Source organism: Gavia stellata, chromosome 14, assembly GCF_030936135.1.
Source record: "Gavia stellata isolate bGavSte3 chromosome 14, bGavSte3.hap2, whole genome shotgun sequence".
In the NCBI taxonomy this organism is placed as follows: Eukaryota; Metazoa; Chordata; class Aves; order Gaviiformes; family Gaviidae; genus Gavia; species Gavia stellata.
The window spans coordinates 23,941,626-23,969,266 of NC_082607.1; the positions used below are offsets into that span (position 1 = coordinate 23,941,626).

A 27,641-nucleotide genomic window follows, 5' to 3' on the forward strand; every position below is an offset into this window, starting at 1 on the left:
GCCACCACGAGTGCTGGCCACCCATCTCCGTGGGAATGGCCCCGCTGCGGGTGCGAGGGTCCCGGCTACAGCATCTCGGCGGAAATCTCCTGCTCAGGTTGTGCCGTGCTGGATACGGCATCTCCATGGAAACCCTCCCGCTCAGGCTGTGCAGGCTCGGGAGATGCCATCTCCACGGAAACGCGGCTGCAGCGGCTGTGCAGGCCGGGATGCGCCGGCCAGCCGGCCGGGCACCGGGTGCCCACGGCGGGAGGGTTGGGGGTGTCCAGGGTGCCCCTGGCTGCAGGGTGATGGAGGAGAGCTGGACCCAGCTCTGAGGCCGAAGGGGGCCCAGGGGAGCAGGGGATGGAGCATGGGCCACCCCCGTCCCTGGCACGGGGGCAGGAGGGACAGGGAAACCAGGGGGAGTGCTCCTGTGCCTAAAATACCAACACAAAATCTGCCTCCCCTGCCCCGTCCTCTCTGCACTGTGCCAAGCAGAGCCTCCCACCTCCGTCGGGTTTTGGGGGGCTCACCCCCTCTCCCACCCTGGGGCTCAGCCAGGCCCGTTCTGGTGAGGCCCATTTCCTATGCCACAGGGGCTGGAGGTGGTCAGGGACACGGAAATCCCCCGATCCCAGTGAGCGAGGGTGCAGGACCCCCCCAATGGCCAGGGGGGCCCTGTGATGGTCCCAGTGCTCGCACTCAAGTCCTGTGGCACAAGAAGCTGGAAGGGCTGAGATTTTACCCTCAGAAATGGCCCAGACGAAATATTTTACAGGTTATTTATAGCCTGCATTAAAAAAAAAAAAACAAACAACCGCCAAAAGCCTTTTATTTGTTCATTTTAAATCTGCCTTTTACTTTCATTCAGCTCCCACTCGTCTCCCAGGATGGCGGGAGCAGGAGCCCGGCTGCACCAGCGGCTCCCCGGCACCTGGAGCGGCCCTTGGGCTCCGGCATCAGCTCTCCCTGGCCAGGTCCCTGCCCCGGGGCGGCTCAGGGGGACACCAGCGGTGGCTGTGCTGCTTCCTTGGCACGGCACCCAGCCTGGGCACGCCACACCGGGAGAGGCACAGCCCCACCACAGCGCTGCCCGTCCCTGCCCTGCTGCCCACGACTGCTGCCGGCTCCCCCCGGGCCCAGCACCTGCGGGTGCCGGCCAGGCTGGGCTGCCCAGGCGGGAGCCGCCGCCGCTGCTCACGGCCGGGATTAGCCACCGCTCCCTGCTGGCACCGGGAGCAGCTCAGCCGCCCTCGCCGAGGCTCCTGGCTCTGTAAGCCTGGCTTTGACGTAGCCCGGAAAGTAGGCCAGTAAGAGCAAACTGCAGCCGCTCGCAGCTCTCTCGAGGGACGCGGCGCTCGTGCAGCCGGGGGAAGGCGTGCGCACTTGCACCGTGGCTCCCCAGGGGTTACCGTGCAGCCAAGGCAGCTGGTGAGGAGGGGGTTTTTCTCCCGGTGCCGGAGCTCCTGGCACCCACAGACACACCTTGTGCGGCAGCCAGAGGATGGCCCTGCTGCCTCATGGGGAGGGGAGCCGGGCTGGAGCATGCCGCGGAAGGGCAAGGATGAGGCCGGGGAAGTCCCCGCGGGGAGCTGGTCCCCAGCCCGCAGCAGCGCCTGTTCTGCGCCAGGGCCCTGGGGGGCTCCCCGGCCTGTTTCCACCCCGCCAGCGAGCAACAACCCCCCTGCAAGGGGCTCCCCGCAGCCGCGGCTCCTCTCCCCACTGCCCTGAGAGCTGCCAGCGGGCATCCCTGGCATCCCCCTTCCCTGCAGTGGTTTGCAGACCTGGAATAATTTTTTCATTGGAAAAAACCCAAGCGCTGACATCCCCATGCCCAGCAATTTTATTTCTGCAGGGAAGTTGGAGGGACAACCATTGCCCTTGATGCAGGAGCACAGCAGCTCTGGAAGAGCCTGTGCCAGAGCGGGTGAGCTGGCCCGGCAGCCCGGAGGGGCCGGCACGGCAGCACCAGTGGCCCCGCTGCACCTGGGTCCCTCCTCTAACTCACGCCCGCCCTGCAGCTCACGCTGATGCTTTCTGCGTTTATTTTTGAAGCATCTCTGGATACTGGAAGCCCCAGTTCAAGCCCAGTGCTGCCCTTCCTTGCAGCATGAGGCACATCCAGCTCTGTGGCTTGAAGCTGTCCCCTCTCAATGCTGGCTGAGCATCAGCCACACTCACGCCACAGGACCCACCAGCCAAAATTCAGCGTGAGGCAGCCTCTGGACCAAGGGGTCGTGTGCCGGCAGGTCCTGCTCGCTGCTTCAGGTGATCCCAACTTGTGACAGCTGTAAACCCCCCTGCTCCGCCAAGGCCTGAGCTGTTTTCAGACCTGGTGGCCTTGGTCCTCTGCAGGATCTGCGCCCCAGGAAGGGACTGCCCTGGTGCCATCATTGCCCCAGCCCCGGGGCTGGCTTGAGGAGGTCCCAGCCCAGCCTGGGGCAAGGCCAGACCCCACTGGGCTGCACAGCCTCTCCTCGGGGGTGCAGGGGATCCCACGTGTGACAGCAGGCACAGCGTACAGCAGGAGACAGTCCTTTGCCATGCGGTGGCTCGAATGTGCGGACAGAGGCCAGAGGGGTGTGCGGGGCTCTCCATCCTTGCAGACAATCAAACGGCAGGACGCCGCTCCGAAGATCCCGCTCTGAGCCCGAAGCCAGCTCTGCTCCGACTGGCGTTGGGACTCGAGGACTCCCAAGACCCTTCCCAGCCCAGGTACTCTTTGAGCATCTCAGGGCTGGGAGAGGTGGTCTGGGTACCAGGACCCATCGCGCCCAGCCTGGCACGGTCCCGGGGCTGGGAAGGAGGCAGGCAGAGCCCTGGTCGGGGCAGGGGGCCCGGCTGGGGCCCCCGCGGAGAAGGAGAGGGACAGCAGTTCACAAGGGTCTGGCTGGCCCCAGCAAACCCGGTCTGCAGGAGAGCCCTGGGCTGGCTGTGGGCAGGTTGGAAGCACAGGCAGAGGGGCTGTGCGTGCCCCATGCCGGGCACTGTCTTCCCCTGGGCTCCGGGGCACTTCGGCTTTTACTAAAACAAACAAGTACCCCCTGCCCCCCGTGACATCCCCAGGGGCCGGGGCTGAAGGTTTCCCGCAGCTTTTGGGGCAGGCAGGGCGGCGGGAAGCTGGGCTCCGAGCTGGGGCCACCAGCCCAGCGAGGGGCTCTCCAGCGTCACGGCACGGAAATGCTCTCCGCTTCCTTTCCTTTTTTTTTTTTCAGCCCGGGGTAAATTCATGCGACGCAACCACGGCCCCATCCGCAGGCGAGCACTATCTGGCCGCCCCAGGGTGCTGCACAGTGCCACTGACACGCAGGCGGGGTCCCTGGCAAGGTCACGGTGCAGGCAGCCCCCAGCCCCGCAGCCCCAGCAGAGCTGACACCCACAGCAGCCCCCACCCCGGGAAGAATGCCAGCACCCAGAGCAGAAGAGCCCTGCATGGTTTTGGGGTGGGAATCAGGGAGTCACAGGGCACTCACCCTCAGTCCTGTGGGTGCCTGCACCCCAGCCCCCCAGCACAACCTACCTGTTTCCCTGGTATGACCCAGCTACGGCGGAGAAGGGTGACCAGGGCAGCTCTGCCCCAGCCCTGGGGGAGAGGCAGCAGCCCAGGGACCCGGCCTGGCTGCCTCCCTGGGCAGGCTGTGGTGCCAATGTGGGAGGAGGCATCCCTGGCGCGAGGGAACAGCTCCAGCTCCTTTGCTCAGGCTGGGGAGCGTTTCTCCGGCTGGCACAAGTGCAGCACACGTGGGAAGAAAGAGGAGAGGCCTGAAGGGTTCCCTGCCCGCTCCCGTTTCACCATAAGACTCCGGCACATCCCTCCACTAGCGCTGGACTCAGGAGCGCCCTGAGCACCCTGCCGTCACCCTCTGAGGGGTGGGTTCGGCAGGGAGGCTGGGCTCAGCGGCAGGAAGAGGCAGAGGTGGGCAGGGAGAGGGCAGGCTGGCTGCACCAGGGGCAGAGCCAGCTCCCAGCACGGGCAAAAGAGCAGCAGCACTTCACAGGCCCGTTTTCCAGCTAATTGGGTTTATCAGAGCTGGGCAGAAGTTACTTTGGAGCTGCAGGTGGACCTGAGGAGCGGTGCCCCAGGGCTAGGCTCAGCGCAGCAGGGCTGTGAGAAAGCCCCTCTAGCCAAGATTAACAAAAAAAAAAAAAAAAAAAGAAAGTTCTATTATACATAAAAAAATGGGGGTATGAAAGACAAAAACCACAGGGCAGGGGAAGCCCAGCCCTGAGGGAGTGCTGGCGGCTGCTCCACCCCCTCGCCACACTCGCAGCCCCAGGCGGCACCTCCCAGGCCTGGCCGCAGCGAGCTGTTCACCTTACACCCGGCCAAAGCACCCTGCCCCGCACGGGGCCCCAAGGACAGGCAGGAGGGCACCAGCTGTCCTGTCCCCCAGACGCTGCTAGCGCAGCCACGCAGACAAGGCAGCCCAGGAATTTTATTGCGGGGGAAGCAGTAGAAGGTACTGGACAGAACCAGGAGCCGCTCCCGGTTCCTCCGCCTGCTCCAGTCCGAGCACCAGAAACACGTGGGCACAGAGCTATCGCGCTCTCCTGCACGAGCGGTGAAAGGGCTGCTCTTGCCGCTTGGGCACAACTTCTAGCGCTGGCTTGGCTCCACTGCCAGCTGCGGTGGCCACGTCGGGGATATCCTCAGCAGAGATGGGCTGGATGATGTGGCCCGCTCGGGTAATGACACGGGGGGCGGTCAGCTTCTGGAAGGCACGCTGCGTGTTCCACGTGGGGCCCACGGGCGTCCGGATGCTCTGCTCAAACTGCTGGTGCCTCTCAAAGGGGAACGGCAGCTCGCTGACCTGCAGGGAAACAGCGCAGCGGAGTAAGTCCCACAGCGACCCAGACCAGCACCCTGGGGGCTGCTTTCATCCCATGCTGCTGCTGATTCCCACGCGTCCAGGGCCCGCTCACACTCTGCTTCCAGTCCCCTGCCCCGCTGACCACGGCATTCCATCTCCTCTTCTAGCAGATCCCAGGAGGGCTGGCACAGCAGCAGCAGCCGTCAAGGGAGCAGACCTGTAAATTCCTTCCTCCCTCCATCACCCTGCCGGCCTCTGGGTTGTCCAAGCTGGAAACTAAGTGGCCAGGCAGGGATTTAGGACGTTTTGGGAATGGGTCACAGAAAGGTTCTGGGCCAGCCTGGGTGCTGCAGCGCTCGCTGCCGCCGCTCAGAGAGGCCAGGCGTCACCCACCTGATGTGCTGCCGCATGTATGTTGCGCCGCTCGCTAATGATGACGTGGGGCAAGTGCTGGTCCTTCCTGGGAGGCGCCGGGGACGGCTTCAGCAGGAACCTGCCAGGCAAGCAAAGACGTCAGGGCCTGGTGCCGGGCTGAGGCACGCTGCTGCAGCTCTTCCACACTTACCGTTTTACTTTCTTGGCGCTGGGCTTCAGTCCCGTGCCTCCCCACTCGCCCCAGCCCGGCAGCACCAGGTTCACCGGCTGCGGCTTCGCAGCCTGCTCTGCCTTGCGCTTCTCCCGGCGGAAGTCAGCGACCACATCGTCCCCCGCAAAGGCCTCTGTGATCACCCCTCTTTGGTCGATGCCACCCTCCTGTGGAGAGAAGGGTCAGTCCCCTGCAGTCAACCCCGTCCAGGGACCAAGGGGCAGGCCCATCCTGCTCACCTCCTCCTCCACGACCACAGGTAGGCTGGGGCACTGGACCTCCTGGGACTTCCCAGCCAGCACAGCCTGCAGGCTAATGATCTTTTTCTTGGCTGGTGCTTTCTTGGCACGCCTGTCCCCAGCTCTGCTTTCCTCCTGCTGCTGCGCTCGTTTTTCTGCTCTTGCGGCTGCCGGCTTCTCCTGCTCTTCCACACACTCCTCTGAGGCCAGAGCCTCGACGTCCTCCATTGTCTGCACCCGGGCCAGCTGCTCTGACAGCAGGATCTCCTCCTGGGCCTGGGAAGGCTGCTCGATCCCTAGGCTCGACGGCTCCTCGGCACAGATGGGGTGGATGGGGCTGTCCGCTGGCAGTTCAGAAACTGCCTCAATCTCATCAGCACCTACACATTCAGGCAACAGGTAAGAAAGAGTCACCCACGAGCAAGGAGGGAGAGAGCAGGACAGCTGCGTGAAACCAGGCAGAAAACAGCCCCCACGACTCCCTTTCCTTTGCCCAACCCTGGGGCACACCAGACCCGCAGTGCCCAGGGCTGCGAGCTCCTCACCTTGTCCCTCAGGGCTCCCTGCTCGCTGCTGCCTCATGTGCCGTTTCTCTGCAAAGTCTTGTAGCAGAGCTTCCTCCTCCGACAGCTCCTCCTCCTCCATCTCCTCCTTGCTCTCCACAGGCCCAGGCACTGCAACGTCTCCGAGACCCTCCTGCACCTCAGGCTCCTCGGCTGGGCCGCTGGGCTTGCCCAGCATCCAGGGATTAGCTCCGCTGGCACCCACGGAGACGGTGGGGATGGTCACCGATGGGAGGTCCTCCTCAGGCACATCACCTGGCTCCTCTTCAGGCAGCTCCACCCGCACCTTCTGCATCAACTCCTTGTTCTTGGCCAGCTGCTCCTGCATGGCCTTGCGGGCCTGGGAGGGGATTGAGATGTTTCTAACGCAGGCCAGAAACAACAGGCCCACCTTCCTTGCCCCACTTCAGCTGTCTCCCCATTCCCCAATCTGCATTGGAGACCTTTCAGTATATAAAGGAGGCTTATAGAAAAAACAGAGACTTTATACCAAGGCCTGTAGTGACATGACAAGGGGCAACTGCTTTAAACTAAAGGAGAATAGATTAGGTTAGATATAAAGAAGGAAAGTTTTTCGATGAGGGTGGTGAGGCACTGGAGCAGTTTGCCCAGAGAAGCTGTGGATGCCCCATCCCTGGAAGTGTTCAAGGTCAGGTCAGACAGGGCTCTGAGCAACCTCATCTAGTGGAAGATGTCCCTGCCCATGGCAGGGGGGTTGGACTAGATGGTCTTTGAAGGTCCCTCCCAACCCAAACCCTTCTGTGATCTCACCTCCAGGTCATACTTAGCCATAATGGCCCTGGAGCGGGCCCATTTTCCCTTGTTCTGGTGCTTCAGACTCATCCGCTCCTGGGGGAAGAGGAAGAGAAGCATCAGAAAGAGCACCCTCTCGAGCAGGGACTTCCCAAGGAGTGGGGGAGAAGCACAGAAGCAGCACCTGCATCCTGAGCTGCTCCAGCTCCTCCAGCCTTGCCAAGGCGGCCTCAGGGTCCGACTTATGCAGCAGCTCAAAATCCTTTAAGGCCTTGCGTCTCTTGCTTTTTTTCAGCACACGATGGTACCTGCAGCCCAAGGGTGGAGAGCCAGAGAGTGAGACCTCACGGTACCGGGGAGGCCTTTGGGAACACAGCGCTGTTTGGGGCAGGAGGCTGCCCAATACGTTGCAGATCCCAGGGAGGAAGGGGGCCACTCTGCTTTCCTCCATGTTTTGGCCATACCCGCGCACTGGGCAGGGTTGGCTCCAGAGCCAAGGCCAGGACTCAGCCCTCTCCCACCGCACCAAGCCCAGCAAGGGCAGGGCCTTACTTCTTGCTCTTGATCTTCTTCTCTCGCCGAGCCTTGGCTTCGTAGTAGGACTGCACGACCCGAGCCTTCTGCAGCTCTGCTCGCCGCTGCCGGGCCTGCCAGGGAGCACAGAATGAGGGCAAGTGCCAAGGAAGAGCCCGCCAGAGCGAGGGCATGGCGGGGGGGAAGCACTCACCTCCTCCAAGCTCATTGCCTGCAGCGAGGCCGTCTCCTCTGGCGTCAGGAGCGGGTCTGTGATGGGCTGCTGCGTCTTGTGGAGCAGTCCAAAGATCTCCTGCTCCAAGGGAGTTCGGGCCTGTTGGGACAGAACAGACACAGCAAGAGCATGTTGAGAAGAGAAAAACTGCAAGAGCCAACGCTCCCGTAGACGTCCCCATCCTTCCCGGTGCCCCTGAGCAGGTCCATGGGAGGGCCCACAGAAGCGTGCCCCCCTCCTCCTGGGGGCTGGGGTCACAGCCCTGCTCACAGGTCCCACACAACAGCCTGAGGCTCGCTGCGGGCCTGCCTAGGCGCCCTCCCAGCCACCACGCCAGGTCAGGGCAGGCAGAATTCCTCCCAGGGTAGAGAAATAGGCTCGCGGTCGACAGGCAGCGCTGCCCAGGTAGCACCAGACAGGCACGCAGCACAAGTTCCACCACGTCCTGCCGAAACGGAAAAAGACCTTTGGGCAGATCAAGGTGAGTGCTGGGTACGTCGGGAGCTCGGCAAGGGCTGCCTCTCACCTGAGCATCTGGACAGGTGGGAGAGCTCTCAGGGATGACATTGACTCTCCTGCCAGCAACACAACCCCCACCAGAACTTGCATTCAAAACTAAAAGCATCCATCTTTCATAATGAAGATTTACAGATGCACGGGCTTTGGCAAATTGAACCCCACCTCTGCCTCAGTGCAAGTGGCTGGGGGCTACTAATGGGCACCTGGCTCAGCCCAGGGACTGGGAAACAGCAGACTCAGTCCGCATGTCTAAGGCTGAAAGGCTAAAAGGAGGAGAGGGGACAGAGCAGGCTCCAAACCCTCTGCTCGCGCCTTACCCGGCCTCTCCCAGAGAGCACTTGCACATCTGCCGTGCGCGAGGAATGCAGAAGACCTCCCCTTTTAGTCTTCCCAAGCTCAGCATGCACCTGCCCAGAGCCTCAACTGCAGGCTGGGCCTTCCTCATGCCTCCCAGCGCAGCCAGGAGACGTCGAGCTGCCCCAGCCGACCCCTGGGAGCTGCGTGACACATGACAGCACCCACCTTCCATGCTGAAACCACTTGCTCCAGGGGGACAACCGTAGCAATCTCCTGCTTCAGAGGGAAAACCAGCTGCTCCGCCCGTCGGTTCTGCAAGACCACCTGCTGCCATTTGCCCACGTCTTTAGAGGTTGTGACATAGGCAGCTTCCCTCACGACCTGCAGCAGGGGCGAGAAGGGAAAAGGATGAGTAGAGAAAGGCTGATACAAAGAACGACAAAAGCCAGTCCGCATCAGAGAGCGGTAGAGGGACAGGCAGAGGCTCAACCCTACTGCCCTGTAAGGCCAGAACTTCCTTCTGCTGCCTGCACAGGCCCACTCACCCGCTTTGCCTCCTCTTTGCTGAGCGGCAGCTCCACTGCCTTTTTCTGCTTCACTCTGGTCAGCTCTTTCTTCACGCTGCTCAGAGCGGATTTGGGACGGATGGGCTGCAGGAGCTCGGACAGAACCAGCTTCTCCCCAGCACCTACACAAGGTCCCGCATGTCAGCACAGGCGCGGCATCGCCATGTCAAGGGGCTGCAGCTGCATTCAGCCCAAAGATGCAAGGCAGACACAGCGAATCCCAAGCCGTTAGCTTTGGGTGGCTGCCCAGTCAGACAGCAGGAGCTCTGCCCGCCCTCCCGAGGATCTCACCTTTGCAGCTGACATTGAACTCGGACACCTGCACGCTTGCCTCTGTACGCTCTGCCAGCTTCCGCCTGCGAGAAGAGAAAAGAAAATAAACCGAAGGGCTACTCGCATCCCCCCCACGTGCTTCTCCTCCAATCTGCTGCTACAGCGGAGGCAGAAGAGCTGGTGCCAGAGAGAAAGGGAACCGAGCGCCCTCCCACCCGCCCCCTTTCGAAGCACTCCTGTGCAGCCTCACAGGGTCGATGGGGAGGAAACGCAGCACGGCTGCTGCAAGAGCCCCAGGGCCGAGCCACGGGAGCCCCTGCGGCACCCCCCACTCACCGCTTCCGTCCGGAGAGGGAGCTGACCGCCTCCAGGAGCTGCTGGTGCCGCCGCTCGCCATCCTCCTGCCCCTGGCACACGGCAGACGCGGTTACAGAGCCCGACCCAGCCCAGGCAGGGGCCCGGCAAAGCAGCCGCCCCGCCTGAGCAGGCGCGGAGCGCGGCCGCGGGGACAGCCCCGGCCGGCGCTACCGGGAGCAGCGTCTGCTCCCCGCTGCCCGGCCTCGCCCCGGGCCCCGGCCTGCGCCCGCCCGGGCCCCGGCGCCCCCGGCCAGGCCAGGCCGCCCTCGGCTGCGGCCGCCCTGGGACGCACGGGCCGGGGGAGCGCCCGGAGCTCCGCATGCAGCGGCTGCCCGGGGAGCCCAGCCCCTCTGCGCTCCGCTCACCTCATCCTCGCCCTCGCTGGCGCTCAGGGCCGCCTCCACGCCCAGCCAGTCCTCCGCCATCGCGCCGCACGCCGGGCGAGCCGGAAAGCGCCGCGCACGCTCCCGCGCGACCTGCCGGAAAGCGCGCCGCTTCCGCCCGGGCTGCCGCCGCCGCTACCCGCCACGCTTCCGCCCGCCCTGCCTGACGTCACGGTTGCCGTGGCAGCGGGGCCTGGCGGGCGGAGGAGGAGGGGGCCGCGCCCCGGCCTGGCCTCCGAGCGGGGAGCGCCTGGGGACGGCCCGGCCCGGCCCCCGCCTCGCCGCAGGCCTGTCGCGGCGCTGCCCGGGGTGCTGGGGCGTCCCGCCCCGCGGGCCGCGGCTCCCGGGGCCGCCCGCAGCCCCCGTCACGCAGCTCCGGCTCGGGTCCCCGGGGACCTTGGCCGGGACTGGAGCGGGAGCCGGCGGGGCTGGACGGTGGAGCGGCAGAGGCCCCGCGCGCCCTTCCTCCTCCTCCATCCCTGCCTGCGGGTTCCGCTCCCGGCCGGGGCGCAAAGCGGGGCTGCGGGGCAGCGTCTGGCGGGGGGGAGGAAGGACGCGCTGCTCCCCGTCTGCTTCTGTCCCCATAGCAACAACCGCGGGAGAGGGCCCTGGGCGTCCCCCCCCGGGTTTGAGGCGCCGGGCCCCGCCTGCAGCGGCAGCCACAGGCCCACGGGCAGCCCCGCCTGTGCCGCGGGGGCCGCCCGCACCCCAAGCCAGGGCCCGGGCGTGCGGCCCCTGAATGCGGCCGTAGGGCTGGCGGGAGGGGGGGACCCCCGGCGGGACCAGCCCGGAGCATCCCAGGCGCTCCCCGCCGCGCCGGGGCTCGGCGGCCCGGCCGAGGGGGAGGGGCGCTGTGGGCGCCCGTTGCGAGAAAACGGAAAAGGGGAACGGGGCGGGCGGGGAGATGGCGACGCCGGGCCCCCGCCGGGTCTGCGCAGCGGGGCTTGCACCGCGGGGGTCTGGCAGGAGCCCCTGGAGCGGGGCCGGGCCGAACCGGGGCGGGGGTTCACCCCCGAGCCCTCCTGGTGCCCCGGCCCGGCCCCCCGCAGCCGCCACCCCCTTCCCCCTTTCCGGCCCCGCCGCACCGGCGCTGCGTCCCCGGCCCCGCCCCCCGCGGCGCCGCCGTGCCCCGCCCCCGGCCACGTGCCGAGCCCCGGGGCGGCCCCGCCCCCGGCCTCACCTCCCCTTGTCCGCACCGGGGCGGAGGGAGCCGCCGCGGAGTGACGTCGCGCGCGCCCAATGGGAAGGCGGGGAGCGGCGGGGCGGGGCGGTGAGCGCGGAGGGGCCAATGGCTGGCGCGGCCCCGCCCCCGCGGCGGCGCGGGGCGTGGCGGCCCCTCCTGCGGCGCTGAGGGAGCGAGCGGCCCGCCCGGCCCGGCCCGGCCCGGCCCGCCCGGCGCTGCCCGCACCGGCACAGGGTGAGCGGCGGCGGCGGCGGCGGCGCGGGCCCCTTTCCTTCCCCTCTCCTCTCCTCCCTTCCCCTTCCGTCCTCTCCCGGGCTCGGGTCCCGGCGCGGCCGCGGGGCGGGGGCTGCCCTGCCCCGTCCCGTCCCGTCCCGTCCCGTCCCGTCCCGTCCCGTCTCCTCCCGGGGGGGCCTGTGCGGGGCCGCCCCGCCGCCCCCCTCCCGCCGGGCGCTCCCCTCAGGGCTGGGGGGTTTCCCTGGCCGCGCCCTGCCCGCCCCCCCGCCCCCCCGTGGGTTTCCATGGCGACACCCCTCCCGGGGCGCGGGGGTTTCCATGGCGACGGCCGCCGCCCCCCCGGCGCTGAGCCCCGCCGTGCTCCCGCCGGTGCGAGCCGCCGCCCCGCTGCTGAGGCGCTCTCCCTCTCCCCGCAGCCCCCAGCCCAGCCGAGCCCAGAGGGGCCCCCGATGATGCCGGGGGCGCGGGCGGCGGAGGAGCAGCGCCTGGACGTGTGGCGGCCGCCGCCGCCCCAGTGACGGCCCCGCCATGTCGGTGATGGTGGCGAGGAAGAAGGTGGTTCGGAAATGGGAGAAGCTGCCGGGCAGGAACACCTTCTGCTGCGACGGCCGCATCATGATGGCCCGCCAGAAGGGCATCTTCTACCTGACGCTCTTCCTCATCCTCGGCACCTGCGCCCTCTTCTTCGCCTTTGAGTGAGTTGCCCGCGGCGGCCCAGTGACCCCACGGCCCAGGGACGGGGCTTGGTCAGGGCTCGCCTGCCCGGTGGCTTCGGGAGCGGGAGGGGAGCGTGGGGGAGAGCAGCCTGGCGCGGTGCGGCTCTCTCTGGCGGGATCTGCCTCTTCACCCTTAGCAGGTGGACCCTGGAGGTGTTGGGGGAGGATGGGCCCCGCTGGAGCTTTCCCCCGGCTCTGCCGGCGGCGAGACGCTGGCTCTTCGTCCCTACCGGTTGTGCCCCGCCGTGTTTGGGACTTGCAGTCCGTTGCCCACGGCTAGAGGGGATGGGGGTTTGGGGCACATGCCTCTTGCCCAGGGATGGCCGGGGTGCAAGGGCGCTGCTGCTGCTGCAGCAGCCAAGGCCAGCGCAAGCTGGGCGACGGGGCCGAGTCTGCGTCCCTGCCTGCCAGGTGTGCGTGCAGCTCCCAGCTCAGCCCGATTAGAGAGGTAACCCAGCTGGAGAACTGCTAAAAAAGGAGGTGAGCTTGGTGGCACCGGTGTTACAGAACATCTAGAGATTCCGGAGAGCAGGTCCCATCTGGGTCGCCAAATGTTCTGTAACACTGGGGTTTAGCGCTGATCCAACTTGCCCTGCAGCTGCCGGCTAGCTAGGTGTTGCAGAGTGCTGTGTTACAGCAGACCCTCCCGTGAGCTGAAGGCCCTGGTGTTTGGAGAGGATCCGGCCAGCCTTTTACACCAGCTTGGCAGCCTAAAGAGCTGCAGACGAAGTCTTGGATACTGCCAAAAGAGCAGGACCTGCCCCCTCCCCACAGCTTTCCCATGTGAGCTGGGTTGGGAAACTGATCTGGCCTTAGAGTAAGCCTCCACAAAAACCAAACAAAAAGAAAAAAAGCCTGTGTTTGCCTAAGCACTGATGTTGTGAGGAGGGGGCAGGACTGTCCCTTTTGCCTGGATTGAGGATGAGCTTGGATCAGTTAAACAGCTGTGAAACTTTCCTTCTTCTGTCTCCATCAGCATGTTTATGTTCTTCTTAGGGAGGCAAAGGTCCTAAACGGTGTTAGGTAACACAAAAGCTCTTTAAGCCAGGAAAGCAAGCGGAAGAAACTGCTCACTGGTTAAGCCCTGGCTATTTCTCCCGATACATAAGCTCTTGGCCCAGATGCTGGCCTCCTAGACATCTTCCCCAGATCAGGGAACTTGTCTCAACTTCCCCTGGCCCGGCATTGCTCTCCCTAGCTCCTCTCGTTAGCGGATATCGCTGGCAGCCTTGGAAAGGGCTTTCTGGAACAGTCTGCCGTGGCTTGCCACATCCCAACAGCAGCAATGAAGTGGCTAATGTCGGGTCCCTGTCAGGTATGAGACAGGTTTTTCTGCTTAGTTGTCGTATAGCTTCGGAGGTAGGTGCCGTACAACTGTAATGTGAGGTGTTGGGGTTTCTGAGTGTGGAAAGCCCAAATTATCCCTGACTCAGTCTGAATTCAAAGGTATGAAATGACACCACTGTTTGTTTTGTTGTTTGGTTTTTTCCCATCTGGAAAACGGGGCTAAGACTTCCTGCCTTGCAGGAAGAACTAATAAGTGTTACTGCTCCAGAAACACTTATTACTGCTCCAGAAACACTTATTGCGAGGGATAATTGCTCTCACTCCCTGCGGAGCCTGTCCTTAGCCAAAGAGCGAAGCCACATTCTGCTCTGCCACGTTTGCCCTCGCCAGCTGCCCGCCGTGGTTGCGTGGGCCAGAGCAAACCAAGGCTGCCTTTCCAGTCCCAGGCTGTGTTGGCAGAGCCAGCGGCACGATGGTTAGTTTGGCTGTGGGCGCAGCGGGTACGTGACTGGAAATTCCTCGAGAAGCCCCTTCCTGTGCTCCTGGAGGCAGAGGCCTGTGGAGGGGTCGCTCACGTCCTTGCTCGCACTGAGACATTGAGGACATGCCCTCTGTGTAGAGCTGGAGGGTGGCCTGTGCGGGGTCACTGGTCCAGGGGAAGTTTTGCTGGAAGCAGAATCCTCTCCGAATTTTAGTTAAATCGGCGGAGTGGTTTCGACTGGGGCGATGAGGAAAAGTTTGGGAAAATCCAAAATACCCATTTGATTCTGTCAGTGCACACCACCTTAATGTTTTCTGTTTGAAAGAGATGGGTTTTGTTTGAAATTGTTTGGGGATTTTTGGATTTGGGAAAGGGATGAAATGTTGCCTTCCCAACCAGAAACACTCCACAACGTCTCTGTTTCGTGAACCAAGCTGAGAAGATGAGCAGCTTGGCTGCTCGAGAGCCCTGCTTGCCCTGTATGCCTTCTGCGTGCGTTAGGGCGCTTTTGCATAAGCGTCTCGGTCTTGATCTTTTTGCTGTGTATCCATTTGTTTCAGCTTTTGGCAGGTTCTTTGGCATTTGCGTGGAAATTCATGGTTTCCCCCTTAAAGTGTGTGCTACAGAGGAACAGTTTGGGTTTTGGAGAGATCTGGTTTTGGAGAGAAGCAGACTGTGGTGGGTGGAGGAGTCCTTTTAATTCTTGTCCGCTCACTGCAGGGGTGCCTGTGTTGTGAATGCTTATTTCATTCAGCTGAATCACTTGCGCAGTCACACCTTGTCTAAACAAGGCTCGGGGGTGCCTGAAGCCAGAAAACGTCTCGCTACTCGAGCCGAGCCAGTGCGGGTTTGAGCCTCGCCCTCCAGGCTGCTCTGGCTCAGCTCTGATTACAAACGCTGTCGCTGGAGAGCCGGTGGTGACTGGCATCGCACGTCATGAGATAAGCCGCTGCGTTCCTCGCTGAAAGAGTCCTTCCCGGCCGTGAAATGACAGCCTGTCTGTTCGAGCTGCTGCTGGTGGCATTTTTTTTTTTTTTTCCCCCTCCAAGTAGCTCCGATGCCATCGGCTTATCTGCTGTATCTCCAGTTGAACGGTCTGAAGCCGCCCCAGCCCCGTGTGTGGGAATTTTTACGTTTTTATCCCCAAGCCTGCAGACCTGTGGTCTGGAATCAGGCAAGTCTTTTCATCGGGGAGCGAACAGGACCCAGAGGGCTTACTGAGCTATCAGTGCTGTACCTGGAGATCCGGCTCCTCCCTTCCAGATAAAGCAGAGGGCCATGGAGCTGTACCTGCTCCTGGGGAAGTGCTCTGCAGCAACTGGAGTCCTCTGCCCAAGGGCACCTCTCTCGCCACCACCTTGGCAGAAAGCAGCTCCTACTGCTCAAGGGCTGAGGCTGGTCCCTGCAGGGTCCGAGACCTATCTTTAACTGGGTCCGTAACGTGTCACGTAAAATTCTATTTACTATCCTCCTGGCGTTATTTCTGACACTTACTGGGTATGTCAGCTTTTGTGAGAGGGCGCTTAGTTGTCTAACTATGCTTGTGGTATTTGAGCACGAGGAGAAGCCCAGGTAAAGCACTTAGTGAAATCCATTTGGGAATTAAGATGATGGGATGTAGCGTCCTCTCTCTGGGTGCTAGGGGTTTCCTCGTTGCAGTTTGTCAGCGTGTTTATAATGGCTCTCCTGAAGCGAGAGTTCTCTGTTCAGCACTCCAAAGCAGCTGCAAGAGAACTGGATTTCTTTTGTCTTCAGCTTTTCAGCACAAAGGTTCAACATTTGTAAATGTTACAGGCAAGATAGCGCCTGCAATGCCAGGCTCCCGAGTGCGGAAGGGGACTGCTGTTTGCTTTTCCAAGAACCAAGCATGTTTATAACTTCTTTTTTTTCTACTTTCTTAGCTACGTAGAGATTAAAATTTCTTTGTTTTCTGATGAGTTGAAAAAACCTATGCTGACCCTTTGTGTGACTTACTTTTTTATTTGTTTTTTTTTTCCCAAACCCCAAAGATCCAAGATTTTGCACTGATAAAGAGGTGCTTCTGAGATGGCTTTTACCTCGGGTTAGGTCTATGTCAAGCCCTGTCAAAGCTTACACACGAGTTGATTGGTGCTTTTTAGTAGTTGCAGTTTCTCTTGATAGAGGTAGACTTGTTGGTATCCAGAGTTCATCTCGTTTTGCTCATGGAGGCATTTTTCTGCGTGAAGTGGCTGCTCCCGGCTTTTTGAATCGCATGCCCTTTTTCTTGTACGTGGGCTCCTTTTCAGAAGAAACTTTCCTCCCCATGCAGCACGCACGTCCTCTGTAGCACCACAATTCCCCATGCTGATCTCGGGGTGCTCTGTTGCCTGTGCGGAGGTTTGAGTGTGATAATGTCGGCGTAACGTTTCTGTCTCCTGCCTAAAGTCGCTTGCTGCATCGGTTGGAAGCACGTGGCATGTGCTCGCAGTGGAACTGCACTTGAAGAGGAACTGCACTTGAAGTGGGTCTCTAGTGAGCGTTTTCGGTGTTGCTGTTGACAGACGGGGAGAGTTTCTGTAGACAGCTCCAATTCTGCCTGAGTGCTGCTTGGGAAAGGGCCCCGAACTTGCAGCATTGCAGTGCAGCGGTTACCCAGGTTTTCAGAGCAATGGTTTCCACGCTTACCGCAAGTACATCAGCTTCTGGAAATCGTCCCAGGTCTGGGAGATGCAGATGACTGTAAGTGCTCTGGCGAGGGTCAAACGTTTGTAAAGATACTACTTTGCTTCACTAGCATTCGGGACAAGTACACAGCGTGGTTATGCGTTAGTTTAGGAAAGTTAGAGGTGATTTGCAAGTGAGATGTAAATGAATTCTACAACAGAGCTTGCGCTGAACCCGGGAGGGACCTGGCCGTGAGATGTGCTGCCTGATGGCCGTGGCTGAAGTCCACTTCCATCGGGGCTGGCATGTTTGTTTTCCCCTTCCTCCAGACCTTTGCTTAACATGCTGGTTACAACAGACCTTCCCAAGTGGTCACAAAATAATCGGTCAAGCAGTCCTTGCACCATAAACTCTTGGCACCTCCCAGCTGCTGCTTCTTGCAGCTCCCCCCCCCATTCTAATAATCTCTTTGTTTAAGCCTTTCTCACCCCCCAGTGCCCCCTCCCCCATGTTGATGAGTTGTGATAGTGCTGTTATTGTCTGCTATTAGATGACAAAATGCTCAAGAACACAGATACTGCACTGGGAGTGGAGGAGGAGCAATATCCTTACATGCCAACAGTATGTCTCTGTTGACTCTCAGCTTTCCCAAACAAAAGATCTTTAAAATGTCTGTTACTTAGCACTGTAAATGAATTGCGGAGTGTTATCGCACTGTAGATGAGGCGTAGACTGAAGACTCCCCAGCGCTACTGAGTACCAAGTCAAACCCTCGCATGGCGGCCTTACCTGTTGCTCAGCCATTCTGGACGGCACTTGGCTTTCTCTGCCACGGCAGATGCATGGGGCATGTTCCCTGAAAGACACCTTCATAAAAGCAAGGCTCTGTCAGTGCAGGGAGGGATGGGAGGCACACGGTGGGCTCAGTATCATGTCTCGGGCTGCAGTTTCAGTGCGGTGGGGGTTTGTCTCACTCACACATCTCTGACCTCGCCTCCAGGCCCTGTTTGTGCCGAGGGGATGTGGCAGTGCTGCCAGCCCTGCTACCTGGGGAAGCAGGAGGGCTCTGCTCGGCCTCTGCTGTGCGAGGGCGCATCTGAGCGATGGGGTTGAGTGTCCAGCACAGTGCCTGGATGTTTGCTTCATGCTGGAGGGATGATGGCAATAGGACAATGGCGGAGCAGACATCTCGTGCATGTCAGTGAATGGCAGCTGAAGGAGCTAGCGTTAATACTTCCTTGTGTGAGTTTCTAGGTATCTTTTCCCCATCAGACAGGAGAGTAGGCATCTGGTGTTTTCTGGGGCTTTGTCCCTGTCCTCCCTCTGCCCATCTCTGGGCAGACAGGCAGTCTGTCTGGGATCGCTTCTCTCCCCTCCTGAATTGGGGACCTAACCTGCCCTGTGCCTGTGCCATGCTGGGAGGTGGATGGAAGGGTTGGGCACCAGCTGGATGATGCTGCTTGCCTGGCCACAGCGGGGAGGACAGTCGCGCGCTCATCTCTTTCACCTCCTAAAATTGCAGGCTTCTTCCCATTCCCACACCACGCTCTGCGATGTGGTAACATCAATCTTGAGGCCACTCTTGCTGTGCCTCAGGGACAGCAGGACTTGCTGCATCCCCAAAGGGCAGGTTTCCTTACAAAGGTGCATAGGGAACGGTCAGCAGGGAGTGAGTCACATCCCGCGTGGGGACTGGGGACCGCACTGGTTGCTGCACGGATTGATCGCATTTATTCTCGAGTGCCGCTGTGTAAAGCTTTCAGGTCTGTGCCTGGGAGAGTACACCCGGCACGGATCATGTGCTTGCAGGTAATAAATCTCTTTGCTGACAGTACACTGAAGAAACTTATAAGTTGCTAGTGTATATCTGAGGCTGGAAGCTCTGGCGCAGTTTCGGCTCAGCTTTAACACAGTTCATGAATCCATGTTTTAAGCCCATAATATGTTCATGTTGTTACAACAGTTATAAAAGCTGTCATGTCAGCTGGACAAGGGTCAAGCTGCAGCCCTTTGAGGCAGACCATGTCCAGCTTTTAGAAGAATAAACCCATATTCCTTCCCAAAATGGGATCCAAGGTTTCTGTTTAATTGCTGACTGACTTGCAGCTCTCTTTCTAGACTTTGCCCTTGCAAAGGGAAAGCAAAGTTATCTTAGGCTGCCTAAAGACGGTAAGCTCAGCCCTCTGGCCCCTCAGCCTGGCTCTTCAAATGTAGGCAGGACTCTGCACGTGGACGACTCTAAGGGTCGTGTTGTTTTGAGTAACCGCAGAGTTTGTAGCGTCTAAAATTAACAACGTTGGTTTAGGGGACAGGCCCTGTGCATCGCTGTGGATGCTTCGTGTTGCGGCTGTGGCCAAAGCATACTGTAGCTTCAGTATACAGCCCTTCCTGTACCTCGTCACACACGGGGAACAGTCACTGGATTCAAGCAATGGCAAATTAAAGCCCGGTGAGCCTTCTGCAGCGCATGGTGGGCTTGTGGAATTGGTGCTGCAGAGGAACCAGCTCGAGCTAGAAGCTTCGTTGCGTTCGGAGAAGCTATGGTTGGGAAGGCTATCCAGAATTAAATAGTCAATGCTATGGATGTTGTAGAAATTGCCTTGCTTAGGATGGCGGATCCGCTGGGGAGGATAATCCCATGCCTTTCACCACTGCAGCCTTACGCTTTCTTGGAGAGGAGGAGTCTGGGTTGGATCCACCCCTGTGGAGTCAGGGCTTACTAGAAAGCCTGGGTACCCAGCTTCATTGGGAAGAACCTGGAGAAGCAAGGCGTGCAAGGAGAAGTGAAATTTTGCATAAGCGTTGGGATTTGGGTGGCGTTTCCCTTAAACCATAGGAAAGCTCCATAGGAACTTCACCCTAACATAAATGGGATTTTCTGAAGGAATTGGGGTAAAAATATGTTTTCTTTCAGCCCAGTATATCTCTAAATCATGACTTCTCTACAGGCCTTCTGCACGGCCTGTGCTGCAGTGCCCATGGACACATGTTTGCGGGTGTCCAGAAGTGACACGGGCCACCCTGGGATTAACCTCCTTGCTCCCTTTGCACTGCCTCAATCAGTGGGATTAGCAACATAAAGTCCTCATTGGACCTTTCTGTATTTATAAAGCAAACAAACCTTGCGCTGTGTTTCCTCTCTTGAGCTGGGGTTGTCTTGGGGCAGGAGCCTTTCTGCTTTATTTGGAGCTTTCGAGTCCCTTCCCTCAGAAAAGACAAAGGAAACCAGATGTCTTGTTGCACGGGAATGTTGCACTTCTACACGAATCCATTCCTGAGAAGCACAGGACGCAGTTTATCCCTGAGAAGTATTTTTCATGGTACTGGAAGCTGCTGCCTCTTTAGGGGACAGCCAGAGATTCCCACCACTCTGATGCGCTTCCGTGCCTTTCGGCTCTCTCCAGTGGTGGGCTCTCAGACCAGGCCTTGGGTGCTTCTCCTAGAGGCATGGTCCATCCCTTGGCAGCTGGCTGCAGCGTGTGTCCTCTAGGCAAGATCCCTCTAGCTGGCTGGTTGCATTTCTAGCATCGTCCGTGACTCTGAGCAAAATGGGAGCTGGAAACAAAGTGCTGGAAAGTATGCTGTGCCTGGCTGGTTAAAAACACAGTGGTACTTTGATCATGGCTGGTCGTTAGAGCTGCCCCAGGGGTGTCTCCCTGTGGTGCTGGGATCAGAAGGAAGTGCTGAACAGCTTCTCTTCTCCAGATGGAACCAGTGTTCAGGAAAGTCTGGACCCTGATGCCTTGCCAGGCTTTCAGGCCCGGGCTCAGGCAGACCTTGTGGTGGTGTGATTCATCGCCTCCTGACGTTTCTCTGCAGGTGTCGGTACCTGGCAGTCCAGCTGTCCCCAGCCATCCCCGTGTTTGCAGCAGTTCTCTTCCTGTTCGCCATGGCCACGCTCCTGCGGACGAGCTTCAGTGATCCTGGGGTGATCCCGAGAGCCCTGCCTGACGAGGCAGCCTTCATCGAGATGGAGATTGGTGAGTGCGGAGCCAGCTGAGCTGGTGATGGCTGGAAAAGCCTCTGTACTTCTGGTGTATCTGTAGGCTACATTCTCTGCAGAGCCTTTCTTCCTGGCTGGCCCTCCAAAAGTGAGGATTGCCCCAAATGGGGCATCTTACCACCTGCTGGCTAATTCGTCTTTCTGAGACTCAGCCAAGCAGGTGCGATGTACCTGCTTCCCTTTCTGGAACCCTTTTCACATGCTGTTTTCTCTCTTGGAGCTGTGTATATACAAGCTCAGTTTACTTTTGGGAAGGGGTGCAGGAAGCTTGGTGTGTACCCTTTCATCCTTCAGGTAGAGAGTAAGTTTGGTGGATGCGGGTCTGTACAGTGACACCCTCCCTGGCCTCTCTCGGCATGCCCATGAAAGCTCTGGCATCCCTTTTCCTGCCTCCAAGCTGCCAGGTTGGCTCTGGACCGAGCGATCAGAGCTGCAGCCGCTGGCTCTAGACCCAGCAGGCTCTGATCCCACTGGTAGGAAAAGCAGGGAGGTGAGTTGTCATTCTAGGCCTGTCGTGTTGTAGCAGCAGGTCTGAGCTTTGCTTGGCTCTCTCTCTCTCTCAGAGGCCACCAACGGGACTGTGCCACAGGGTCAGCGCCCGCCCCCGCGGATTAAAAACTTCCAGATCAACAACCAGATAGTGAAGCTGAAGTATTGCTACACATGTAAGATCTTCCGTCCGCCCCGTGCCTCTCACTGCAGCATCTGCGACAACTGTGTGGGTGAGTAGAAGAGGTCGTGCCTGCTCCTGCACCTGGGCGTTAGGTGAGAGCCTTTGGAAGAGAACAGGTGAAGATCTGCACCCGGTCTCGCTCCGCATCAGGTCTCATACTGCGCCTGCTGAGTGAGTCCAGAATGGTGGTGTGTGAACAGATGAGGACAGTCTGCCTCATCTTAAGCTCAAGGAGCTTGCGATTTGCTCAGAACCTGAAGCCAGATGGTTCGTCTTTGCCAGTACTTCTTTGGCAATAACTAGTCTAACATAAATCTAACTTGTCCATGTAAATGTGCAGTTAATTTTTGAGTTTCACAGAACTGCTGGCCTTGCTGGGCTAGAGGGTTCCAGGGGAGAGCTGTGTCTTGCATGAAAGCAGCTCCCTGCATCAGCACAGAGATTCTGCCGTTACGTTGAGTGCCGCTATTTTTTGTTCACCTTGCTGCATAGCAGAAGCTCTCTTAGCCCTTTTGCGTATCATAACTGGCTCGTGTTCAGCATCCCTTCTCAAGGAAGAAATCCCATTCTTTTGGATCCCTCTCCTCTGCAGGTTCCCAGCCCTTTGAGTGTTTATGCAGCCCCTTGAACTCTCTTCTGATTATCCTAGTAGGAGTAAAGTGGCACATGGGTTACATAAGAACTTCTGAACTCCCAGACCTTCATCTAACCTGTGTGCTGCTTTAGTAAAAGCTGTTATACCTCAGGTCTCTGGGAGAGAAGACATGCATGGGGCCAAGCTCTTAAACTCTGTCTTAATGTGCAAAATGAACTCATTAGTAAAATGGTTTTGCACTTTCTTACCTGGCCTCCCCTTCTGGAGGGGGGCCATGATACAGGGCCCTGAGTTAGCAGAGGGTTGAACTTGATGGCCCAGGGAGTCCTTGTCAGCCTTGGAAATTTTTGAGTTTGGGGCACAGGATTAAGAGTCTGGAGGCAGGCAGGGCCATGCTAGAGCAGCACTGATCTCCATCTTCGCTTTCACAGAGCGCTTCGACCATCACTGTCCCTGGGTGGGCAACTGCGTGGGGAAGAGGAACTACCGCTATTTCTACCTCTTCATCCTCTCGCTGTCACTCCTCACCATCTACATCTTCACCTTCAACATAGTCTACGTAGCACTGAGTGAGTCTGGCTGTGGAGAGGTGGATGGCTGGGCTGGCTAAGTGTGAGGGGGGGAAAACAGCTGCTGTTGCGAACCCAGAAGTGATGGAGTGGGAAAGGGAACTGGACTTGGTGTGATGTTCCAGAGAAAAAATATCTTTCTCTTTGTATTGCCAGAATCTCTGAAGATTGGGTTTCTGAACACATTGAAGGAAACCCCAGGGACATATCCTTCCACAGTGTGGAGGGGACGGCTTCTCCAAAGCTGGGGGTTAGTGTGAGCTGCATTATGGAGCGACTGGAGTCTTGATGCCCACGCTTCTCTAAGGAGTCTTTCAGGGCATTTCCCCCCATGATTACAAGGCGAGAAACAATTTTGTGGCTTTTTACAAGGCGAGAAACAATTTTGTGGCTTTTTGGGAGGAGGGTAAAACAGAAAGCCATGTCTAGGAGAAGAAGAGAAGTTAGGGTAGTGTGCCTGGGGGTGGTGACACAGCTGGGGTGGGACTGCTCCCAGGCCGTTCCCAGTCCTTAACTGTTCTCACTGTACTGGAGGTGCTCATCTGTTTCTTCACCCTGTGGTCAGTGGTGGGGTTAACTGGGTTCCACACCTTCCTGGTGGCACTGAATCAGACAACCAACGAAGATGTAAGTAGAGTCTTTCTGTTCCTTTGAGCCATCTCCATTTCTCATCGCTTCCTCGGTGTGTCACAGCTGTGTCCACCTGGCTGACATGCCCTGCAGGCTGAGGCAGGGCTCCGTGGGCTGGGGGCAGGTGTTGGTGGAGCAGACCTGAGCTTGTTCCCTGACTTGCAGATTAAGGGATCCTGGACTGGGAAGAACCGCGTGCAGAATCCCTACAGCCATGGCAACATAGTGAAGAACTGCTGTGAGGTGCTCTGTGGGCCTCTGCCCCCCAGGTAAGCTCTCGAGGGGCAGCCCTGCCATTTTTGCCCCCAGAGCCCAGTGTGGGACCTGAGGAGCTCTCCTTGCTTGGGTACAAGACCTGGCTGCTCTTCTGCTGGTGCTGTGTGTGTTGAGGGCTTCTGGAGGTCACTTGGGACATGGCTGGATGCTCTGGGGAGGAAGGTCTTGTGTTGCCTCCCTTGCATATCTTCAGTGGTTCAAGCTTGTGATGTACTCCCTATCACTGGCTTGGGAAGCCAGTGGAGGAGTGGCTCCCTTTTCCTGGGGGCAGCGTATGGAGCGGAGGCTCTTTCCAGGGCACTCGTTTCGGTGGACTCCCACCCTCTGAACTGGGCTACTCTTCAAGGGGCTTGGTTTTCACAGGAGGAACATAGAACTGTAAACTAGGTTTGGGCTGTTTTGGAGAGGAACCCTTTCCCTGACGTTTGTCTTCCACCAGCACTCTTCCTGCCAGGAAACATCAGCTTTGGGGGAGGCGTGGGTCTCTCTCTGACGATGTGATTCTGTTCTTGCAGCGTCTTGGACAGACGGGGCATCTTGCAGCAAGAGGAGAGCACAGCTCAGGAGGAGTCGTGCCCACGGGGGCCCAGCACTCAAGAGCCCACCGCTGCTCAGGGTGCCGGTGGGCAGGCAGAGGAGAGCAGCGCTCAGCAGAAGGATGGCAGCCTTCCTCACCTGAATGCTGTGAGTGATTCCCTCTGGGGGCAGGTGTGAGTGGGCTGTGCCTGCTTGGAGTTGCTGGTGCTTTGGGCCAGCCGACAGAAAGCTGATAGTGTGACTTAGCAGGAACAAAGCAACACTTTGGGCTTTACTGAGAGGCTGCCGATGAAAAGCCTGTTGTGCTCTGGCCCTGGAAACCAGCATCTCTCTGGAGCTGGCTGGGAGGGTGCTGGGCTCCTCTGACTCGTAGGTAAACCTCAAAGGAAATCACAGCTGGCTGCAGATTTGGAGATGTCAGTCCTGCCGTGAGAGCACCCAGGAGCTGGCACATATGGAGCCTGGGAGGGGTTGAGGAGGGGTGGGCGATTGCAGGCATCTTGTTCTGGCACTGAGTGCAAGCTGAAGGGCTGTCCCTGGGAAGGGCTCTGGCAGGGGTGGGATCTCCATCCTTGGAAAACGCCATTGCTCCACTGGATATGGCGCCGAGCAGCCTGCTCTGTCTTTGAAATTAGCCCCGCTTTGAGGATATGGTTGGACAGACCTCCAGAGTGCCCTTCCCGCTTAAATTACTCTGTGAACATGGTGGGAAATGGCTGGGCCTACTCCTGCTTGGGCATGAGCTGCCTGTTCCTCTGGTGGAAACAGTCCAGACCACTTCTGCTGGAGCAGTCCAGTGCTCCAGATCTTCATGAAGCCGCTGTTTCGCCTGTTTGGTGGCCCCTGATTTCTCCTTTTCCCAAGCACAGCTGAGACCTCTGCCTGGTGGAGCTGGAGGCAGGAGCAGGGCAGCGAGGCCACATGTCTGTGTGCTCAAACAGATGCTCTGTATTGGGGTGTATTCATGCAAGTCACTGCTGTCTTCTCTCTCCAGGTCCCTGCGCCATCCCTGAGCAACGCTGAGATGTCAGAGCAGAAGCAGCTAACATCTGGGGAGCTCCCAGTCCCATCCCAGGACGCTGGGCAAGCAGAGCACTAGCCTCTGCTTGAAAGGGAGAACTTTCTTGTTTTGTCTAATCAAAGCTGGAAGTGATTGAGGAGAGGAGGAGATGGGCTGGATGGCAGGCAAACGATTCCTCACGGCCATTTTGCTTTAGTCATTATTCACCTCGATGCGCAGGCAGCGCGGGCTGGTGCTGGCCTTGCATGGTGTCAAAGGATAACGAGCGTGAGTGGCCCACCTTGGTCACCGAGAGGCACTCGCCACCACTGAGGCTGGTCTCACTGCAGGCCGAGGCAGGACCTCTTGCTCTGCAGGTTGTCCTGGATGCTAAATACCGTCTCGGTGGCCGGGGCTGTCCCTCCATCTGGCCCCAACTCTCTGACGAGACAACTTGTGGTCAAGCAGCTCAGAAGCGACGTTAGGGTCGGCCTGCTCCCTACTGCTGAGGAATCCTGATGGGAAGGGGAAAGCAATTTATGGCAGTAGCGTCCTCTCTCCCCTCCTCCCTCCTTCCTCTAATCTGTGGCATTGTTTTATTGGTTAACGTGGCAGGGGTTGTCAGGAGATGTTGTGGTGCCAAAAGGGCCAAAACAACCAGGAAGGTCTTCTGCTGGCAACGGTTTTTAAAGTAGCTTCCTTCCCGTGCTCCTTCTTTTCATGTGACTTAACCGGCACGAGAGCAGCCATGGCGGGGGCCCTCCTTCACGTCCTTCCCCGGGGCTCACACCGAACTGGGGGCTTGAGGGAAGGAGCAAGGCAGCCCGTCTTCCTGCCACTTGTCTCCGCCCCGTGCCGGCCGCAGAGCGGTTGTGCAAGGGGTGTATCGAGCTGCAGGGGAGGGTCTGCCTGTGCCACTGGCTCTCTAGCTAGTGCCAGGGCTGCCTTTGCTGTGCCGAGCACAGGCGTGCCCTCCTCTTGCCCGCCAGGTTGTGGCACACCGCTCGGCCGCTGCTCTGCAGTGCCTCAGCCCCGATTCTGTGTTGTGTCGTCATGTCCCCGTGTCCCCCCTGCCTTGCCCTGCATTTCTCAGCCATCCTTGACTGGCTTTCAGAGCCTTGACTCTTCCCTGGGCTTTGCTGGCTGTCCTGGGACTGCCTGTGCGGTGTCAGCCGTCTGCGCCTCCTCGGCAGAGGAGGGAGGAGAGGCCAGGGCCAGGCGGCGGCGGAAGACCTCTGTGCTGTGGCAGGGCTCCTCTTCAGCTCGATGCTCCCTGTCCTGTGCCTGGCAGCTGGGCTGGGAAGAGCCTCATGTCTGCGGGGTCCTTGCAGAGGCCGGCGATGGAGGGAAGGCTGTTTTGTGCCCTGGCAGCCCTCCATCCTGTACCACGAGTGCTGGGTACTTCTGCGCCTCCCCGCAGACATGTGGTGAGTGGGTGGCAGGTGGAGGATGTCCTGCCAGGGCAGTCCTGCTTGTTTCTCCGTGATGCTCCTGCCTGGCAGCGTGAAGTTGCTGCTCCTCCTTCCCTGACCTCATATGCTATCCTGGTTTCAACAGTGGTGTGGAGCACAGCAAAGCGGGGAGCCTTGTCCCTCTGGAGCCTGATGCGTGCCTCCCAACTCGCTCCTCTTCCCTGGCCCCTCGCAGTGTTGACCTGGGCCGTGACTGGCAGCGGGTGAAGAGGTATTAACGTGGCGACCGGCGCTGCCCCCTCTCCCGTAGTGCCAGGGTCTCCTCTGCCGGGTGAGAGGGCAGAGCTGCCGCCCTGGGCTCCGGCAGCGGGTTCGCAGTTGCCCTGCAGCTGCCTTCAGCTGCTCCCTTCTGGCGCTTGCCAGGGAAGGAGCCCTGGCCTCCCGCTGCCAGCGGGGCTGGAGCTGCGCGGCTCGCAGCCGCTGCCACCCTGCAGCCAGACCTGGCTCGTCCCTCCGGGCCAGGGGGGTTCCTGGGACCAGCCCCGGGCCGCTGTGCCTGGCCTCACGCACACCCCCCCGCCGGCGGTGGGAGCCACCCCTCCTCTCCCACCCGCCCCAACACGCTACTGACCAAATCTCAAACTCGTTGTGAAAAAGTGTATTTTTTGGTTTTACTAATCTATTTTCTAATGCGGCGTGTCGAGTGCTGCCTGCTGGGGCCGTCACGGATGCTGCCCGCACCTGTGGTTCCTGTCTGCTCTGTTCAGGTTCTCCGTGAAGGAAGTGGGGGTAGGGCGAGGGTTGGGGTTTCTTTCTTTTTTTTCTTTTTTTTTTTTTTTTATTTTAAAACAATGAAGGAAACTTAATTGGTTTGAAAAATGGCTGAGCTGTAGCCTCTGCCTCTGTCTGTGCCTCCCTAAGCCAGTCGCCTCTTTCCCCTTCCCTGTGGCTTCCCAGCCTCTACATCCTACACTTCCAGGGTGTCCTATCTGCGTTGTCTTATTTGCGTCCTTCTGTCCCCCCATGGTGGGTGAAGGGGGGGGTCTCGGTGTGCAGATGCTGCAGCCCGGGCTGAGCAGTGACAAATCCCGGTGGGTGCAGCCGGGCAGTGTCCTGGGAGGCTTTCAGTTACCTGCAGATGCTGCTCCCTTCCCCAGCTCCCTCCCTGAGCCTTCCTGGTGGGTAGGAAGAGGCTGAAGGCCGGAGTGAAACAGACTTGCACACTTTTATTGGGATTGAGCGTAAAGGAACAAACTGGGTGCCCAAAGGCCGATGCTGCAGCACAGGAGCTGGAGATGGTTGTGTGCAGCAGTGAGAGCTGGGCTGAGGCTGGCTGGGGTAGG

The 27,641-nt window shown here is 59.4% G+C and overlaps 2 protein-coding genes across 2 annotated transcripts; one reads left to right on the forward strand and one right to left on the reverse strand.

Moving 5' to 3' along the window:
• Positions 1–4,456: 4,456 nt before the first annotated feature.
• On the reverse strand, positions 4,457–10,662 carry UTP14A (UTP14A small subunit processome component). Its single transcript, XM_059824598.1, has 15 exons — positions 10,561–10,662; positions 10,060–10,170; positions 9,674–9,738; positions 9,356–9,420; positions 9,044–9,186; positions 8,724–8,879; positions 7,662–7,781; positions 7,487–7,581; positions 7,119–7,242; positions 6,953–7,030; positions 6,164–6,521; positions 5,619–5,998; positions 5,359–5,546; positions 5,187–5,286; positions 4,457–4,793 (listed from the first exon to the last, which is right to left on the reverse strand). Exons 1-15 carry the CDS (start codon positions 10,660–10,662, stop codon positions 4,521–4,523), a joined length of 2,358 nt encoding a protein of 785 aa, XP_059680581.1. The 3' UTR covers positions 4,457–4,520.
• A 1,342-nt stretch (positions 10,663–12,004) lies between these two features.
• On the forward strand, positions 12,005–26,751 carry ZDHHC9 (zinc finger DHHC-type palmitoyltransferase 9). Its single transcript, XM_059824322.1, has 9 exons — positions 12,005–12,189; positions 20,423–20,583; positions 21,170–21,328; positions 22,306–22,443; positions 22,600–22,648; positions 22,968–23,070; positions 23,239–23,342; positions 23,865–24,033; positions 24,881–26,751. Exons 1-9 carry the CDS (start codon positions 12,023–12,025, stop codon positions 24,983–24,985), a joined length of 1,155 nt encoding a protein of 384 aa, XP_059680305.1. The 5' UTR covers positions 12,005–12,022; the 3' UTR covers positions 24,986–26,751.
• The last annotated feature ends 890 nt before the right edge of the window (positions 26,752–27,641 follow it).